General features: G+C 44.7%; 1 protein-coding gene across 7 annotated transcripts in view; it reads right to left on the bottom strand.

Moving 5' to 3' along the window:
* LOC124596599 (epsin-1) overlaps window positions 1-19513 on the bottom strand; it is a 168550-nt gene that overhangs the window by 47066 nt on the left and 101971 nt on the right. For 5 of the 7 annotated variants that reach the window (XM_047135795.1, XM_047135800.1, XM_047135799.1 and 2 more), the window contains exons 9-12: window positions 16283-16421; window positions 15281-15313; window positions 9484-9601; window positions 3038-3319 (exon numbers count right to left, since the gene is read on the bottom strand). In XM_047135795.1, the coding sequence (XP_046991751.1) occupies window positions 3038-3319; window positions 9484-9601; window positions 15281-15313; window positions 16283-16421 (572 nt within the window). The remainder of the gene's footprint in view (window positions 1-3037; window positions 3320-9483; window positions 9602-15280; window positions 15314-16282; window positions 16422-19513) is intronic. The other 2 variants (XM_047135801.1, XM_047135802.1) reach the window with 1 other exon arrangement.

Raw genomic sequence — 19513 nt, 5'->3', positions numbered from 1 at the left:
AGGTACTGAACTAGTATGACCTCAATGTTTTATTTTATCACCACCACCACCACCGTTATTATTATTATTATTATTATTATACTATTACAGTATTATGTACAGTTCACAGACCTATATAAAACAAAAACAAGAGTTAATTGTCAATTATCTCTGTTACATTTGTTATCTGCACAACTGACTTGATAAGAATTAGCTTATTTCATACAGATTATGTTTTCATTATTACATGATGTTCGAGATGATTATGCCCTTGCCTTCCTCTGTCTTCTGAAGAGACTTGCCCCGCCAGTTAAACGGGTATCTACAGTTTAACATGGACTCTGGACCATGGTGGCATTTTCATGGCAACAAAAACTTAGCAGAAGTGATAGAAGTGAAAAGAGAGAAAAAATTATAGTTGTGACTACGGATTGAACCCCATACATCTGAACTGGTAGTCTTGAGATTTACCCACTGAGTCACCATGCTATGTACTGAACAACATTACATAATGTGAATTCCATGTAACATCTGAGTTTCACATATCTTTATGTAAGAAATCACCATATAGTGTTTTCTTTTGGTGATGCTTGGCCAGTAATGGGGGTTTATCTGTTACAGTGAATAATTTAGGTACTGCATTCCACACCAGTCTCTTATTTTACTAATTCATAAAAGGTTTATTTCACAGCGTAGTAAACAAACCAAAGACATATGAAGTCTTTCTGCCACTCATCACATATTCTGATGTTTACTATGTATTTCTTGTTCTTAAAAAGAAAATATTATTCAGTAAATGTGTCTGGGTTATGAGAAAATTGCAACTAAACTGTCCCGTAATGTGCTTTTAATAGCTTTTGGGATCTTCAGTGTTTAATTTTTATTACTGCTACAATTTACTGCACTCCGTACACTACCTTCTATACAAACCATGTTACAAATCAGTACGAGTGATGCTGTTCTCATTAATCAGATGTGGTATTCAACAGTGTAGCTCACTATATGTATGGTGCACTGCTATCACAGTGTATAACAAAAATTTGCGCGAGTGTCACAACTGTATTTTTTAAGTCTATAACAAAAACATTTGAATTACTTTTATAACAGCTATTCCTGGCACATGTCAAGGAATTTATAAGGAGCGGGGGGAGGGGGGCAGCAACTACTGCACTGCATCTCTGAACACAATAGTGAGATGCTGGTGCAGAAATGACAACAATAATAATTTAAAAAAACATACTGATCTCTAAAAAATAATCATAAAATATTAAAGTTAACAATGAGATAATATAATATGGAATAAATAGCTATTGGGTAAAGTTCTTCCGTCAGCAGTAATGCTAAAGCAACTGAGAATCACTAAATAGGGCAGATACAACAACAACAACAACAACAATAATCTACACCTACATCCATACTCCGCAAGCCACCTGACAGTGTGTGGCGGAGGTACCTTGAGTACCTCTATCGGTTCTCCCTTCTATTCCAATCTCGTATTGTTCGTGGAAAGAAGGATTGTCGGTATGCCTCTGTGTGGGCTCTAATCTCTCTGATTTTATCCTCATGGTCGCTTTGCGAGATATACGTAGGAGGGAGCAATATACTGCTTGGCTCCTTGGTGAAGGTATGTTCTCGAAACTTCAACAAAAGCCCATACCGAGCTACTGAGCGTCTCTCCTGCAGGGTCTTCCACTGGAGTTTATCTATCATCTCCGTAACACTTTCGCGATTACTAAATGATCCTGTAACGAGGCACGCTGCTCTTCATTGGATCTTCTCTATCTCTTCTATCAACCCTATCTGGTACGGATCCCACACTGGTGAGCAGTATTCAAGCAGTGGGCGAACAAGTGTACTGTAACCTACTTCCTTTGTTTTCGGATTGCATTTCCTTACGATTTTTCCAATGAATCTCAGTCTGGCATCTGCTTTACCGACGATCAATTTTATATGATCATTCCATTTTAAATCACTCCTAATGCCTACTCCCAGATAATTTATGGAATTAACTGCTTCCAGTTGCTGACCTACTATATTGTAGCTAAATGATAAAGTATCTTTCTTTCTATGTATTCACAGCACATTACTCTTGCCTATATTGAGATTCAATTGCCATTCCCTGCACCATGCGTCAATTCGTTGCAGATCCTCCCGCATTTCAGTACAATTTTCCATTGTTACAACCTCTCGATATACTACTGCATCATCCGCAAAAAGCCTCAGTGAACTTCCGATGTTATCCACAAGGTCATTTATATATATATATATATATATATATATTGTGAATAGCAACGGTCCTACAACAATCCCCTGCAGCACACCTGAAATTATTCTTACTTCAGAAGACTTTTCTCCACTGAGAATGACATGCTGTGTTCTGTTATCTAGGAACTCTTCAATCCAATCACACTATTGGTCTGATAGTCCATACGCTCTTATTTTGTTCATTAAACGACTGTGGGGAACTGTATCAAATGCCTTGCGGAAGTCAAGAAACATGGCATCTACCTGGGACCCAGTGTCTATGGCCCTCTGAGTCTCGAGGACGAATAGCGCGAGCTGGGTTTCACACAATCGTCTTTTTCGAAACCCATGCTGATTCCTACAGAGTAGATTTCTAGTCTTCAGAAAACTCATCATATTCTAACATAATATGTGTTCCAAAATTCTACAACTGATCGACATTAGAGATACAGGTCTATAGTTCTGCACATCTGTTCGATGTCCCTTCTTGAAAACGGCGATGACCTGTGTCCTTTCCCAATCTTTTGGAAAGCTACGGTCTTCTAGAGACCTATGGTACACCGCTGCAAGAAAGGGAGCAAGTTCCTTTGTGTACTCTGTGTAAAATCGAACTGGTATTTCATCAGGTCCAGCGGCCTTTCCTCTTTTGAGCGATTTTAATTGTTTTTCTATCCCTCTGTCATCTATTTCGGTATCTACCATTTTGTCATCTGTGCAACAATCTAGAGAAGGAACTACAGTGCAGCCTTATATATATAATAATAATAATAATAAAATTCTGCTGTGATATGAATAACAACAATAAAAAAAATACCGTTATTGTTGATCATGTTGGCATTGGTGCTGGCACTTGCACGATTTGTAATGATGTCAAACTCATCAAGGTCTCCAGCTGTACTACTCGGACTCGAGTGTTCAGTGTTGGTAGCAGGTGACCAAGGGTCTTGCACAGCAGTAGCAGTTGCCACAGAAGCTGCTGCTGCCCCTCCTGCTACGGCACCAACTGCCATGCCACTTGCCACCTGTCTTGGAACAGCTCCAGTGCTACTACCAATCTGATGCGGCGATACCGCACTCCACGGATCCACAGCTGCTGCTGTTTTACAAATAAAGACCACAGAAATCAATGACTACTGTACTGGAGAGTTCAGTCTAGATTAGGGGAAGTTTTCACTTCTGAAAGCTTGAACATACAAAAAACAAACAATATTAATAACAAATACCTTACATGTGAGAAGAGTAAAAAACAAACTATGTGGAGTACTAGTGTTCCTATTATGCTGTGAATCTTAATATCAATGCGTATTAAATGTAATTACAGTTTCTTACACTTTGAACCTACATTTCAACCTTCATGCCAATACAATTTTGTGTAAACATATCTGCAGATTAAAGAATCAAAGGGTCATACATGGTACATTCTCTGCGTTTACAGCTGCCAGCTTCCACTACAGCAAGTGCGGCTAACTAAGTTTTGTCATAAGGCCTCACATCAAGCTTTTACATTTATGTATTTATGAAAAAATCTATGATTTTTTTAGAATTTAATGTTGTTCTTAAATACTGATCCATCACTGTAATATTTACAGAACTTCATATTACAAGTAGACAACAAACTTTTTTTTCACACAGAGGAAATTAACAACACTCCTATCTATAATTCCATTTAATCATTTAAGGAATTCTAACACTACATTATGCCTAAAACTTATTTCTTTTTGCTTATTGCCACTATCAAAAAGATTTTTTTAAATGGGAGACATTTCGGCCAAATATGACTCAACATATTTCATGAATGTTTAAGGAGCAAACAAAAGGTTTTCATTTGAGGGTGTTGCTGAAGTGTATGTCCAATGCAGTGAGACTCCATTGCGCATGCATAAGCACAACCATATAGGCAAAGGATCATGTGGCATTTGTGGCTTTCTGACGTGCATGCGGTAAATGTGAAAATGTGAACTATGGTGATGTAATTACCAAATGCATCCAAGCAGGACCAATGAACTGTTACTCTTTTCTTGGCTGTCCAAGGATAAATACCGATAGACATTTATCCGAGAATGGTGAAAGTATATGGGAATGCATGTCTGTTGAAAACCGCTGTTGTGAATGGTGTGTCAAGTTGCGATTCAACATGAGATGACGATCAATCTGGGAGGCCAACCTCGACTGGGAGACACCACTGCACCCACCCTGTAGTACCGATCTCCCTCCATACAAATATCATGCCTTTGGTCCCCTAAAAAAGGTCTTGAAAGGTCGACAATTCCTGTCAGACTGGGTATCTTCATCCCGGTGCATCAGTGGGATGACTAACTGGCATACCAATTCTCAACTGTAAGGCCTTCAAATGGAAACTTTTTGATCATTCCTTATTGAAATTTAGTTAACTGTCTTATTTAGTGAAAATGTAATTTAAAACTCTTACCTTGGACAGCATATCTCCTAATAATAAGTAGCATAATGAATACTATATACTATAACGTTGATTATGCTGATCTCTGTTAAACGACAGTGTAAGCCTGGAAGTCATTAGCACTTCAATGAGTGGATTTCAGAAAATTAGATGGAACTGTATTTTGGTGGGTTATCAGTGTCCTTACAAACATTAAAAGAAGCGAATGTGGATAAAATGTCTATAACTTTTATCAGACAGTAAGGAGTAAACCTACGAAAGGACACATCGTACTATCTCTCAAACCTTAAGACAATGGAAAAAAGGGTGAAAGGTGCTATACCTGGGATAAAACAGGGGGGTGGCACACTGAACTAAATGAGCATCACGACATGCCTCCTCGGCTGCTACACTCACTCTTTCGTTCCCCACAACACCCATTATAAAGATACCACCACCCCAACCTATGTTGTTGGAGGAGGGTGTTCTGGATATTATGGATTAGCTTGTTTGTTGGGTGCAAGCACTGTAGGGAGTGAAGGGCACTCAAGTAATCTGAACAGACAGGAATTTACCATGTGAAACACTTCTCATCTGCTCAAGTGCTCACAAGATTACATATAATTCTGCATCAAAGCCAGGAAAGTCTTGAGGCAGCTAGATCTTGATGATGAGATTGGGGAAAACAAAAGAGAAACCGACAGAATCCCACTGTTTAGATTTATCCATAGATACAGCTAAAGAGTTGTGGTGCTCAACATAAATGTCAGAAAATAATGTAACTTTCCTATACTGCAATAAATCTAAAATTACTTTGGGCCTTTACCAGGGTGACAGGTGGTTAACACCCTGGAGTTGGGGTTGTACTTGTCCCACACCAAGTGACTCCAGCAAGTGCTGCATGTGGATCCCAAATGGCCTTTTTGCTCATGGACTGTTGGAGGAAAGGTGTTCCAGAGATAGAAGAGCAAGAGTATGGTGTACAGGTAAATTCAGAGCATAAGGTGCTGCTACTGGAGTGGTGGTTCCTTGGCCTCAGCCTCACACTGGATATAGGTTTTGTCCTAAGACACATGTAACCAACTGAATCCCCTCATAGCAGACAGCGTCAATAATTTTGAGATATGGAAGCCTTGCTGATCCATACACTGTGCCCCCATAGTCTAGCTGTGATAGCATGAAAGCCCTATAAAACTGGAGCACGCGCATCCTATTTGCTGACCAAGACTGTGGCTCAGGCCCTTTAAGATATTCAGTGCCTTCTAGGTTCTGGCTCTCAGGTCTCTTACAGCTGTCAAAGAATACACCAATACAGTGATGGGTACATAGAAAAGCCTCCAGAATATCCGCCTCTAGCAGGGTCAAGTTGTTGACAGTGAATCGAAATGTCCTGAATCCGTACTGTGAGTGGCTTAGGAGCTGCTAACACCCAGACAATATGATGGTTAACGATTCATTCCAGGGTCTTTCCTATACCGTTCATTAAGGCAATGCCTCGGTAGTTACTGGTAAACGTTTGGTTATTTCTTGGTTTGAGGACAGGAATCAGAATGGCCTTTCTCCACAAGTCAGGAAAGTGGCTTGTCTGCCATTTCAAATTACAACATGCAAGGAGGATTTCCTTTACTGCTGCTTGTGAATGTTGAAGCATGCAGTATCAGGTTTGGTCATGACCAGGTGTAGTAGTATCAAGAGCCTCAGACAGTACCAAATTCAGCTCCCACATGGAGAATGAACAATTGTAAGACTCAGACTTGTTGGGTCTGAAGTCTAACTGGCACATCTCTACAGTCATATGGTAGTGGTAGGATGCCAGATCTTGGATGGAATTAGCAATAGGCAACACAAAATGCTCTGCCATCATTTAAGTGATGTCTCCAGATGACTGTTTCAGTAGTGCTGTTACTAGTAAAAGACTGCGTTTACCAGAAATCACAATGACGGCTTCCCACACTTTTGTAGAACAAGTGGATTGGTTTACAAAGTCCAGGAATGCTTGCATGAACTTTTATTGCTCTCCTTAAGGACACGTTGAGCCTTGGCTCTTGCGTCCCGAAAGGCTGCAAGGTTGTCTACTGTTAGGTGGCATTTAGATCTCTGTAGAGCCACATGCCTGATGCAGATAGCTGAATGCCATTCTGTGGCTCACCAAGGTACATGGTGGATCACTCATGTGATTTTTTCCACACATTCCTTGATGCTGCATCAATGTTCGAACATAAACATCTGGCTGAAGAGTGTGTGGTTAGCCCTGTCAACCGCCCACTTAGGCGACTTCCGTTCAATTAATGCTCCATCCAGTAAGTGGCGGTAGTGCTGAGACTAAAGACCTCCATTTTTGTAGAAGCATTGGTTGTCAGAATAGGATTTTTAAGGGTTGAAACAAATTATGTAATAAATGTGAGAGGTTGCATGGTCTTATAGATATTCTTAGCCTCACTATACAGGATGTGTTTCTTGTTTCAATCTCTCGTATCTTATTTCCTTCTAGGTAGACACTGAAGTCTCTTGTCCACAGAGGGTGATCTCCAGAGCAATTTACACACTTCGGAGGAGATGAACAACCAACTCCTTCATGGGCATCCTTACCACATTTACTCAAAGTAGCTTCTCCCTTACACCCTAGAGTAGTATGCCCACAGTGCTGGCATTTAAAACAGAATATTAGGTTGGGGAGAGGGCCACACAATTAGGCGTAGGAAACCATCCTTGATATAATCTGAAAGTTCTGTGCTACTGTAGGTAAGGATGAACGAGTTAGATTTTGTCAGATCCTCGTCCACCTTTCTCGTGATATTGTTCAAACCGACAATTCCTTCTTAAGTCCACTTATCTTTAGATTCTTCACATTGCGGATGTCCACGAGACCGTTGCATGTGACAACACCTTCGCTGTAGTTCAAGGTGATGTGTATCTCAGTTTCAGTGGCATATTCCCCAAGGCTTTTTGCTTTCTGCAGGTGTGTCACTTGTTGGCAAGTAAAAGTTTTGACCAACAGAGTTCCTCTGTGCAACTGCTTAACAGACTTTAATGTACTTGCTATGCCTTCTAAATCCTTTTGAAAGTAGAAAGGGAAACTTTCCCAAAGCGTCCCCCTCCTGTTCAACTATGAAAAACACATTCTGACCCAGAGCATGCATTCTGTTACTAAAGACTGAAGTACCTAGAAGAAACCCAGGACCTGGAGGACTTGTCACATGAGGTCTCTTGAAAGACTGGTTGTTGATACCTTCCAGTGGCCCACCCATTCCGCTTTGAGGAGGAGGAGGAGGAGGAGGAGGAGGAGGACAAAAATTTGAGTGGACATCTTGGGAGCAATAGGGTAATAATGATACACGTAGACACAGCTTCGAAAGCCCAAGAAAAAGCCTTATACAACGGAGGTACAGCAGTTTCCCCAGAGACTGCCCAGTAACGACTCTTCCAGCTCAATAGTATCCATATCATCAGTGGACAGCGCCCCTTGAGATAGAGTTTTTGTTAATAGACCTTTCACCATCCTTGCAATCTGATCCCTGTTCCCTGTCACACACAACATCCTACTGCCATAATGTATAGTAGTCACTGAAGCATGTCCAGAAGTTATAGTGACAGAGGACTCGTGACGCTTACCAGCACCCAGCTCAGGAACCCGGACTCTCAGCCTGTACCCTACAAAGGAATGCTCAACCCCTGAGGAAGCAATTGCATTAAAAAACAACATATTGTAATCAGTGAGAAGTACACTTTCACAGAGCATGAACAACCTTACTTGATAATCAGTCTTGAAAAACTGTATAAACCGAGCACCAACACACTTGAAATTCATTTCCAGTATTTTAGGAAGGAGTCTGATTGTTATTTAAAATGCTTGGCTGGCCCCCGGACGACTCAAAAATGGTTCAAATGGCTCTGAGCACTATGGGACTCAACTGCTGAGGTCATTAGTCCCCTAGAACTTAGAACTAGTTAAACCTAACTAACCTAAGGACATCACAAACATCCATGCCCGAGGCAGGATTCGAACCTGCGACCGTAGCGGTCTTGCGGTTCCAGACTGCAGCGCCTCTAACCGCACGGCCACTTCGGCCGGCCCGGACGACTCAAGGATTATTCTCACATCAAGATATAAAAGCTAATCCATTAAAATATGACTGACTGAGAATGAACAACTGTAAGCAATGCATACATGGCAGCTCTTTCACTGGAAGGGCAGCCTTATGGAGTGCATGTTTATGGATTTTGTTTCATACATAATGACGAAAGATGTTCAACGTGGCCAGAGTAGTGTTTTTATTGATAGTAGTTTACTTTCCGCGAATTCAATTAATTCATTTTGTCACTACTACTGACTTCTATCCTCAGCTGGCAGAACTGCATGGAAGAAAACAGCATGTGGAGCTGAAGAATATAGCAAGCAAACTAGCTCATCTGTCACACCTTTAACATTCATTATCGCTGTTCCCATGAGTCATGTCACTAAGCAAGATGATCCCTACTTTCCTAGCATTTCAAGGAAGAGAACATTGTCAAATATTATTTATTTATCACTCTAGCTGGCTAGTAATTGTTGTACACTGACGTACAATCACTCTGCTTTCCAATGAAAGTGACTTAACTGTCCAAAGAATTTGTGATTAACTTAATGGAGCAAAAATCCTGAAAAGAAAAATCAACAGCATCAAGGCTAGATAATAACCGATATTTTTCACTGCTATTCCAGGAAGGAACAAAGCAGTATCAACTTAAAAATCACACTCTACACTACTTTATCCAATTATTTTAACATGTATTGTAAAAAAAGGGGAAGCTAGAGTAGTTTTTCTGAATACTGCAAGGAAACTTTTAGTATACTATATACTTTATGCATAATGAGTGCTACTAACATGGTTTATTTACTGTATCTGCTGACACTGGCGTCCATGGGTCAACAGCTGGTGAAGGAGAAGGAGACGCAGCTGCCGAAACACTTTGGTGTGATGCTGGACTACTCCATGGATCATTCTGAAATATTTTAAGAAACAAAGTACACTTAAAGACATACTGAAGAATAAAAAGCAAAACAACAATGTGTGTGTATGAGTGTGCGCGTGCACGCATCTCAGGATACATTAGGTGGCACAGATCTGAAAAGGTGTGGACAAAGATGTAGGGGGAGGGCGGGGGGGGGGGGGGAAGACGAGCCGGGCGGGGGGGGGGGAAGACGAGCCGGGCGGGGGGGGGGGGGGAAGACGAGCCGGGCGGGGGGGGGGGGGGAAGACGAGCCGGGCGGGGGGGGGGGGGGGGGGGGGAAGACGAGCCGGGCGGGGGGGGGGGGGGGAAGACGAGCCGGGCGGGGGGGGGGGAAGACGAGCCGGGCGGGGGGGAAGACGAGTCGGGCGGGGGGGGGGGGGGGGAAGACGAGTCGGGCGGGGGGGGGGGGGGGAAGACGAGTCGGGCGGTCTGGGGGGGAAGACGAGCCGGGCGGTCTGGGGGGGAAGACGAGCCGGGCGGTCTGGGGGGGAAGACGAGCCGGGCGGTCTGGGGGGAAGACGAGCCGGGCGGTCTGGGGGGAAGACGAGCCGGGCGGGGGTGGGGGGGAAGACGAGCCGGGCGGGGGTGGGGGGGAAGACGAGCCGGGCGGGGGTGGGGGGGAAGACGAGCCGGGCGGGGGTGGGGGGGAAGACGAGCCGGGCGGGGGTGGGGGGGGAAGACGAGCCGGGCGGGGGGGGGGAAGACGAGCCGGGCGGGGGGGGGTAGACGAGCCGGGCGGGGGGGGGTAGACGAGCCGGGCGGGGGGGGCGTAGACGAGCCGGGCGGGGGGGGTGGTAGACGAGCCGGGCGGGGGGGGGGAGGCCGAGCCGGGCGGCGGGGGGGGGGGGGAAGACGAGCCGGGCGGGGGGGGGGGAAGACGAGCCGGGCGGGGGGGGGGGAAGACGAGCCGGGCGGGGGGGGGAGACGAGCCGGGCGGGGGGGGGAGACGAGCCGGGCGGGGGGGGGAAGACGAGCCGGGCGGGGGGGGGAAGACAAGCCGGGCGGGGGTGGATTGGATTGAGAGGCGGGGAGGGGGGAGAAGGAGCAGAGACAGGGGGATAGAGACGGAGGAAGAGACCGGGGAAAGTGACAGGGGGAAGAGGGGGAGAGGTGGGGAAACAGGGGGAGAGATGGGGAAAGAGGGGGAAAGAGATGTGGGAGGGTGGGACGAGGAGAGGGGGCGCCTAGACAGGGGACAAGGCGGCGCCTACAGAGAAGACGTGGGGGGCCTACAGAGGGGACAGGGGGCCGCCTACAGAGTGGTCGGGGGGGCGCCTACAGAGTGGTCGGGGGGGGCGCCTACAGAGGGAAGGGGGGGGGGGCGCCTACAGAGTGGAAGGGGGGGGGGCGCCTACAGAGTGGAAGGGGGGGGGGGCGCCTACAGAGTGGAAGGGGGGGGGGGCGCCTACAGAGTGGAAGGGGGGGGGCCTACAGAGTGGAAAGGGGGGGGGGGGGCCTACAGAGTGGAAAGGGGGGGCGCCTACAGAGTGGACGGGGGGGTTGGCGCCTACAGAGGGGACGGGGGGGGGGCGCCTACAGAGGGGACGGGGGGGGGCGCCTACAGAGGGGACGGGGGGGGGGGCGCCTACAGAGGGGACGGGGGGGGCGCCTACAGAGTGGAAGGGGGGGGCGCCTACAGAGTGGTAGGGGGGGGGGCGCCTACAGAGTGGAAGGGGGGGGCGCCTACAGAGTGGAAGGGGGGGGGCGCCTACAGAGTGGAAGGGGGGGGGGGGCCTACAGAGTGGAAAGGGGGGGGGGCGCCTACAGAGTGGAAGGGGGGGCGCCTACAGAGTGGACGGGGGGGGTTGGCGCCTACAGAGGGGACGGGGGGGTTGGCGCCTACAGAGGGGACGGGGGGGGGGGGCGCCTACAGAGGGGACGGGCGGGGCGCCTACAGAGGGGACGGGCGGGGCGCCTACAGAGGGGACGGGCGGGGCGCCTACAGAGGGGGACGGGCGGGGCGCCTACAGAGGGGACGGGCGGGGCGCCTACAGAGGGGACGGGCGGGGCGCCTACAGAGGGGACGGGCGGGGCGCCTACAGAGGGGACGGGCGGGGCGCCTACAGAGGGGACGGGCGGGGCGCCTACAGAGGGGACGGGCGGGGCGCCTACAGAGGGGACGGGCGGGGCGCCTACAGAGGGGACGGGCGGGGCGCCTACAGAGGGGACGGGCGGGGCGCCTACAGAGGGGACGGGCGGGGCGCCTACAGAGGGGACGGGCGGGGCGCCTACAGAGGGGACGGGCGGGGCGCCTACAGAGGGGACGGGCGGGGCGCCTACAGAGGGGACGGGCGGGGCGCCTACAGAGGGGACGGGCGGGGCGCCTACAGAGGGGACGGGCGGGGCGCCTACAGAGGGGACGGGCGGGGCGCCTACAGAGGGGACGGGCGGGGCGCCTACAGAGGGGACGGGCGGGGCGCCTACAGAGGGGACGGGCGGGGCGCCTACAGAGGGGACGGGCGGGGCGCCTACAGAGGGGACGGGCGGGGCGCCTACAGAGGGGACGGGCGGGGCGCCTACAGAGGGGACGGGGGGGGCGCCTACAGAGGGGACATGGGGGTCCCACGGAGGGGACGGGGGGGGCCCACGGAGGGGACGGGGGGCGCCCACGGAGGGGACGGGGGGCGCCCACGGAGGGGACGGGGGGGCACCCACGGAGGGGACGGGGGGCGCCCACGGAGGGGACGGGGGGGCGCCCACGGAGGGGACGGGAGGCGCCCACGGAGGGGACGGGGGGCGCCCACGGAGGGGACGGGGGGCACCCACGGAGGGGACGGGGGGCGCCCACGGAGGGGACGGGGGGCGCCCACGGAGGGGACGGGGGGCGCCCACGGAGGGGACGGGGGGCGCCTACGGAGGGGACGGGGGGGGGGCGCCTACGGAGGGGACAGTGGTGGCGCCTACGGAGGGGACAGGGGGGGCGCCTATGGAGGGATAGGGGGGGCCTAGGATGGGTGGGGGGGCGCTTACAGAGGGACGGGAGGGCAGAGAGAGAGAGAGAGAGAGAGAGAGAGAGAGAGAAGGGGGGTGATGTGTGATGTGGAAGGGAAGGGGGGGGGAGAGAGAGAGAGAGAGAGAAGGGGGGTGATGTGTGATGTGGAAGGGAGGGGGGGAGAGAGTGTGGGTTCCTTTTGTATATGTGAGAGGCACACACATTTAAGGTATTAGTGGATGAAGTATCAAGTATAATAATTAAATATTAAATGTATATCCATTAAGAACAATCAATTTTATAAAAGTTTTCAAATTGTGATTGCAAATTGCAGTAAATGACTGGAAATCTCCAGTCAGTAGAAGGCATTGTAAAAATAATTTGTAATTTACCTTAGTCATGTAGTAATAACTTGTAATAGAGAGGAAAAGATAAATACTGGCGAACTACTTATATGATAAACAGCTATGGGTTTGTGCATCTGTATCAACAAAATCATTTTAGTTTGCAGCCAGAAATAAATTAGTTGAAACTATCACATAAAACTGTTAACATTAGTGCATCAGTTTTCAGAAACAAGCATGTGGAACTCCATACAGTGTACACACTTTAGGATGCTATGTAATTGGCCGTAAGTATCTACTGTTTACTTACTACTTGACAAAACATACTTCACCATCAGGGCCAAGTTTTCTTTTTATTTATATATTGACTAATTAATTTATTGGAGATACAACTTCGAATGAGTCACTACACATATTGTCACAGAATGTATAATTATGTAGATTTTTGTCTTTAATGCAAATTTACTGTACTTTCAACAACAGTTTGGCCAGATTTGATGGAATGAATTGGTATATTTTCTTGTTACTCTGATTGCTTCCAGCTGCAAAATGCTTTGAGTAATTACAGGTTATTTGTGTGGGTAATTTATGAATATAATCTTAATATTGTATGTCAAACATTACATGTCCTTTTTCTGTCAGAGTAACAAATAAAATAGAAATGCAGTAGTTCATTAGATCCTGCTGCTGTATCCATATCTTCTGATACTCTGTCTCAAGAAAGGGTGCATCTGTACTGTAAAGTACACATGGTTCCCATCTTTCAAGAAGTGGCTGTTCTAAGCAAGAACAGGTGTCAAGACAAAAAAAGGAAGCTGTAGCAGTTACAATAAGGGCTTCAACTTTCTACACAAAATCAACAGAGCATCACTGGTATCTATGGAAAGGACCATGATAAAAGACAAAGAAATAAAATTTATTGGACAGACTATTCACTATACAATCATCTAGAAATTCATTAGCAGTTAATGAGAATCTTATACTCAGATCATTGAGGGAAGACAGCCAGGTTACTAAAAATGCACTACTGCAACCAGATAGCTCAAATTTAATTTCTTGTGGCTTCTATAGTTAATTTACTTTATAATCAACGTGAAGGACTGCTTGTGTAAACATCTAACAATCCACTACCTGTCCTTTAAATTTATACTCTCACTTCCTTGAAACTTGTATACTTCAAAAACAGCAGGGCAAACAGGACAAAAAAAAAAAAAAAAAAAAAAAAAAAAAAAAAAATCAGAAGACAAAACTAAGAGTTAACCATATTAAAGATATTTTAACATAATTTGAGGTTCTGTGCAACTGCTGAAATAGAAGCCTGTCTTGCGAAACTAAGTAATCTTACAAAGGACACTGAAAATGTTTTGCACAGTCGTCTCTAATTTTTTTATTTTTTGCAGGAGGGAAATGAAATTTTTTGTGAACATACATGAAACATTTAGCTATAAGTTGGTATATAAAAGTATTTTCTTTTATTTATAGGTGAGCCATAATGGACCAAGAAGTAGATGTCAGGTTGTGACAATGGTTAGTGATGGAGTTCCCCTTCAAGACCGGCGACGATTCTGCCACATCGATTCACAGGAAGTTGCTCCCCATTTATGGGGAGAACACCATGGATCGCAGCAGTATCCAGTGGTGGTTGCAGAGGTTTAAAGAAGGTGATTTAACTCTACTGGACAATCCACGAAGTGGTACACCATTGACGGTAGTGAGCGATGTGGATAAGGAGACCATACATCAAATCATCCAAAATGACAGAAGTGTGATGACATGACAGCTTGCTGAAATGATTCGTTTGCCATTGGACAAGCTGCGACGTGCCATCAAGACCCACAGACCACAGCTTCGGAGTCAGCTCATCAGACTACACCATGACAATGCCAAACCCCATACAGCCCTTAAATGCAGGAGAAAATCAGGAAAATGGGTTGGAAAATTGTTCCTCATCCTCCCTACAGTCCAGACTTGGCTCCATCTGATTTTTCCCTCTGCTCGTCTGAAGGCCCACCTGCACTGCGAAACATTTGATAGTGAGAAGGACCTTATTTCCTGTGTCAGGCGATGGTGTAAAAGTCAATCCTTGGGATTTTACCAAACTGCATTTACATCATGGAAAGACCGTTGGGCCACATGCATCATGGCTGATGAAGACTACATTGAGTAGGCTCAATGTATAGCTAAATGTTCCAAGTGTGTTCACAAAAAATTTCATTCTCCTCCTGCAAAAAATAAAAAAAAGTTAGAGACTACTGTGCAAAACTTTTTGAATGCCCTTTGTACATGAGCGATACAAATTGGTTGCTGTTAGCTAGTTCTGAAACACAGCAGCTTACAAACTGTTAGAACACTCAGTTGTTACTCATTGATGGGAGAAGAGTACTACGTTCTTACCGATTCCCAACTATAATGAAAGATGTCCAATGTCTGCTCAATATAACAAAAGAGAAAACCAAAGATAAAACAATATTAAAATAATGTCTGTTTCAAATAAAAACTGAACAAAAATTTATTAAAACTAAATCGAAACTTTTATTATTGGTATTTCTATTTCACTACGAGTTGAATTATTGAGAATCTGCAGCCAAATTATGTGAGAAGCAAGATATAAATTAAAAATATGAAAATCTCATTATAAACTAGTTACCACAGAACAGAACAATCTTTCACTACACACACTGTTCACAGTGACTTACTGAGAAAATCTGTTGACAATGTTTTGTACAACAGGAAAGTCCACATAACGGCTGTCAGAAAAGTAATTACTGGAGCAAGACCTTCCTCAAATGTTTTAAACAACTGTTTGTTGACAGACTACTACATCTTTGCAAAAATGGTTTCATGCACTTGAATGTCCACTGCTGTCTTCCACGAGTATCTTATGTCACCATTGTGCAAAACAGTTTATTGAGCAATTTCTAAAATCATTGAAACCTGATTGCAGGATTTAAAAAACTGTCACTGAAACAAGTGCTAACACATTTTCAAAGATGATTTTGTGAAACTGCTCTGCAAAGAAATTCCAACTAGCAGCTACAAACATTATTTTTTAATATATGAGAAAAATCAAATTTCTCATGATATCTTAAACAATGAGAGAGAGAGAGAGAGAGAGAGAGAGAGAGAGAGAGAGAGAGAGAGAGAGAGACTGTGCCTCTAACCAAGTAATATTTAAATATTTATAGTACTAATGTCTGATCAGTAACCTATTTATACCCACTTCAACACAACTCGGCGAAACAGAGAATGTATTAAGTGTTCTACTTTGTTAAAAATGGCTTGTGTAATATATAATATGATGATGACAGACATTTTTGTGCAGTGACAACATTTCAAAAACTAAAATGAAATATTTTAAACAGAAAAAGGAAAATTCCTCTAAAAATTCAAACATACCTGAGGCCGTGTGGGGACTGGCGAGGACTGACTGACAGGTGCCTGAGGAAATCCCCAAGGATCAACAGGTGCAGCTGGAGCACCCAGGTTCACATCCAGCAGATCCAGCATGTGAGACTGTTGAGCAGGTTGTTGGTGCCTACAGTGGATAACTAATATTTAAATACTCAAACATAAGAACAAAATATGAAGTTGCTGCAAAATCAATATGAAACACACACACACACACACACACACACACACACACACACAAACCTACTTATTCTGTGGATTTTATTTTAAAAAGTTCAAGTTTTGTTTGTATCTGATTTAAAAATATACTTAAATTTTACCAACACATGTAAATAATGGGTAGGTAGTACAATAGTTTCCATTACCTACATCCATCCAATCTACACCAAATCCCCTCTATCAACATAAAGAGCCATAATGGGCACCAGGTTGCACAACAGAAAATAGCGGTCTGCAAACTGAGTGTGTTGAGGTCTCATGCTCAGGCATGATGTGCTCAGTGCACAATCATCAATGCTCTGATGAAGCAGGCTCTGGTCGAATGGCACATGCAGACAGAGGCCTCTCAGTCTGTTGTTGCTTTTACCATACTTCCGCCAGCTGACTGAACTACACTCATATCAATTTATTTATGCAGTACAGATATATTTCTGGATAGTAGTGTCCAATCATGGCACCATTATGATCCTTTAAAAAAAAAAAAAAAAAAAAAAAAAAAAAAAAAAATCTTGCTTTATGCATAATAATGAAAATTTGGGTACAGTTGAAAGTTTCACAGGAAAACTAAGTAACTACCAACATCTGTAACAATGATCAGTCTCAAAATGAAATATGACACTACTACTTTTTATAACACCATCTGCTTTATAGATTCAAATTTACCTTTGTGAATTTTACCAATTTTACCACCTACAAAATTAGAAGTCTAGTTGTTGTTGTTGTTGAGGCCTTCAGTCCTGAGACTGGTATGATGCAGCTCTCCATGCTACTCTATCCTGTGCAAGCTTCTTCATCTCCCAGTACCTACTGCAGCCTACATCCTTCTGAATCTGCTTAGTGTATTCATCTCTCGGTCTCTCTCTACGATTTTTACCCTCCACGCTGTCCTCCAATACTAAATTGGTGATCCCTCGATGTCTCAGAACACGTCCCACCAACTGATCCCTTCTTCTCGTCAAGTTGTGCCACAAACTCCTCTTCTCCCCAATTCTATTCAATACCTCCTCATTAGTTGTGTGATCTACCCATCTAATCTTCAGCATTCTTCTGTAGCACCACATTTCGAAAGCTTCTATTCACTTCTTGTCTAAACTATTTATCGTCCACGTTTCACTTCCATACATGGCTACACTCCATACAAATACTTTCAGAAACGACTTCCTGACACTTAAATCTATACTCGATGTTAACAAATTTTTTATTGTTCAGAAACGCTTTCCTTGCCATTGCCAGTCTATATTTTATATCCTCTCTACTTTGACCATCATCAGTTATTTTGCTCCCCAAATAGCAAAACTCCTTTACTACTTTAAGCGTCTCATTTCCTAATCTAATCCCCTCAGCTTCACCCGACATAATTTGACTACATTCCATTATCCTCGTTTTGCTTTTGTTGATGTTCAGCTTATACCCTCCTTTCAAGACACTGTCCATTCCGTTCAACTGCTCTACCAGGTCCTTTGCTGTCTCTGACAGAATTACAATGTCATCGGCGAACCTCAGCATTTTTATTTCTTCTCCATGGATTTTAATTCCTACTCCAAATTTTTCTTTTGTTTCCTTTACTGCTTGCTCAATATACAGATTGAATAACATGTCTAACAGAAAAGAAATTGTCTCCAAATTATTCTCCGTTAGTGGTCTAATTACAATCAATTGTCAGGATATCATTGACTCCTTTCAGGTCAAGTCTGGTTATCTGTCTGAGATAAAGGTTCCTTGCTGACTGTAATTTCCTATGCTAGTCACATTTGAGATGGAAACAGAGAACATTCTTCTGGTAAATTAGATAGCTTGGGTAAGAATACGGTTATGCATCCACCTCACAAGTGGATTGCCGTCATTACCACTATCCATCTGGGTTATACACAAATCAAAGGTAGATTGAGTATGACGTGGCCCACAGTCTAGCCACTCCGAAAACAGAGACCACATATTTTGATTGGTGAGCACGGATGACACGCTCGTGGTTGTTCGAAATAAACCCTTACAGATATCACAAAAACAGAAACATTATAACTGTGTTTTAACTTACTGGAACCATTATTTCATCACAAATTTGATGCACTGTATTTAACATCTCATTTCTATGAGAAATGGACATAATTTTTAATAACTGAAAGAGCAGCCACAGAATTGTTGCTACTGTATGCAATGTCTGAATTTTGACGTTCTGTTCTACGAGATGGAGGCAGCATTGGTTCAGCACTAGTAGTGTCTACAGTTAAGAGACGATAATATGGCAGTTGTACTGCTCTGTCAAACATATGTTACACGGAAAATGGTGATCTGCAATTAAATACAATTTTCATTTGCTGGACACAGAGCATGCATCAAATGGAAAAACTGGGTCTGCTGTAAGTAAGACATACTTCTATATCCTCAGGCCCCAAGTTACAATGACTTTTCAGTTTATGCACCCATAACAACACAAACTGAATGGTAGGATACGTCTCACCTTCAAGTATTTCTATTCCATCTCTAAATAGCTCCACAAATGTTACGAGTTATTTTGCAGCATTGTCATAACCAGAAAGTTTTTTGGAGAAACCTTTCTCTGGAATCATTTTCATGATTTTACTGTACTGCCTAACCACTGGCTACAGCATTCTAAACGAGCTCATCCATCTAGTCTTTATTTCTTGTTTCAACCATTTCTGTACTGAATTCACATCACCATTATTCTTTGTGAAATGGACTGTGTCTCTGGTAGCATAAATAACGAAGTAAACCACTGCAACCTCATTTTTCACGTAATCGTCAGCAAAAAGGTGTTTCAGAACAGTGTTCAAAACGTGTGTAATGTGTGCATAACACTGAAAGGATTGCAATGCCTTGCAAGTACTAGTGTCGTGGCCAGTGACAATTGAAATCTTGACAAGATGCTGTAGATTTACTCTCATATTAAGTAAAGTTTCTTCAAGGCAATTCTTAACAAATTCCCCACATTTTTTCTTCTCAGAAAAGCAGGTTGTCACGAATACCATATTTTATACTGCC

Source organism: Schistocerca americana, chromosome 2 (genome assembly GCF_021461395.2).
Source record: "Schistocerca americana isolate TAMUIC-IGC-003095 chromosome 2, iqSchAmer2.1, whole genome shotgun sequence".
In the NCBI taxonomy this organism is placed as follows: domain Eukaryota; kingdom Metazoa; phylum Arthropoda; class Insecta; order Orthoptera; family Acrididae; genus Schistocerca; species Schistocerca americana.
Note: the sequence above shows the minus strand (reverse complement) of the source record. Positions and strands in the feature narration are given on the sequence as shown.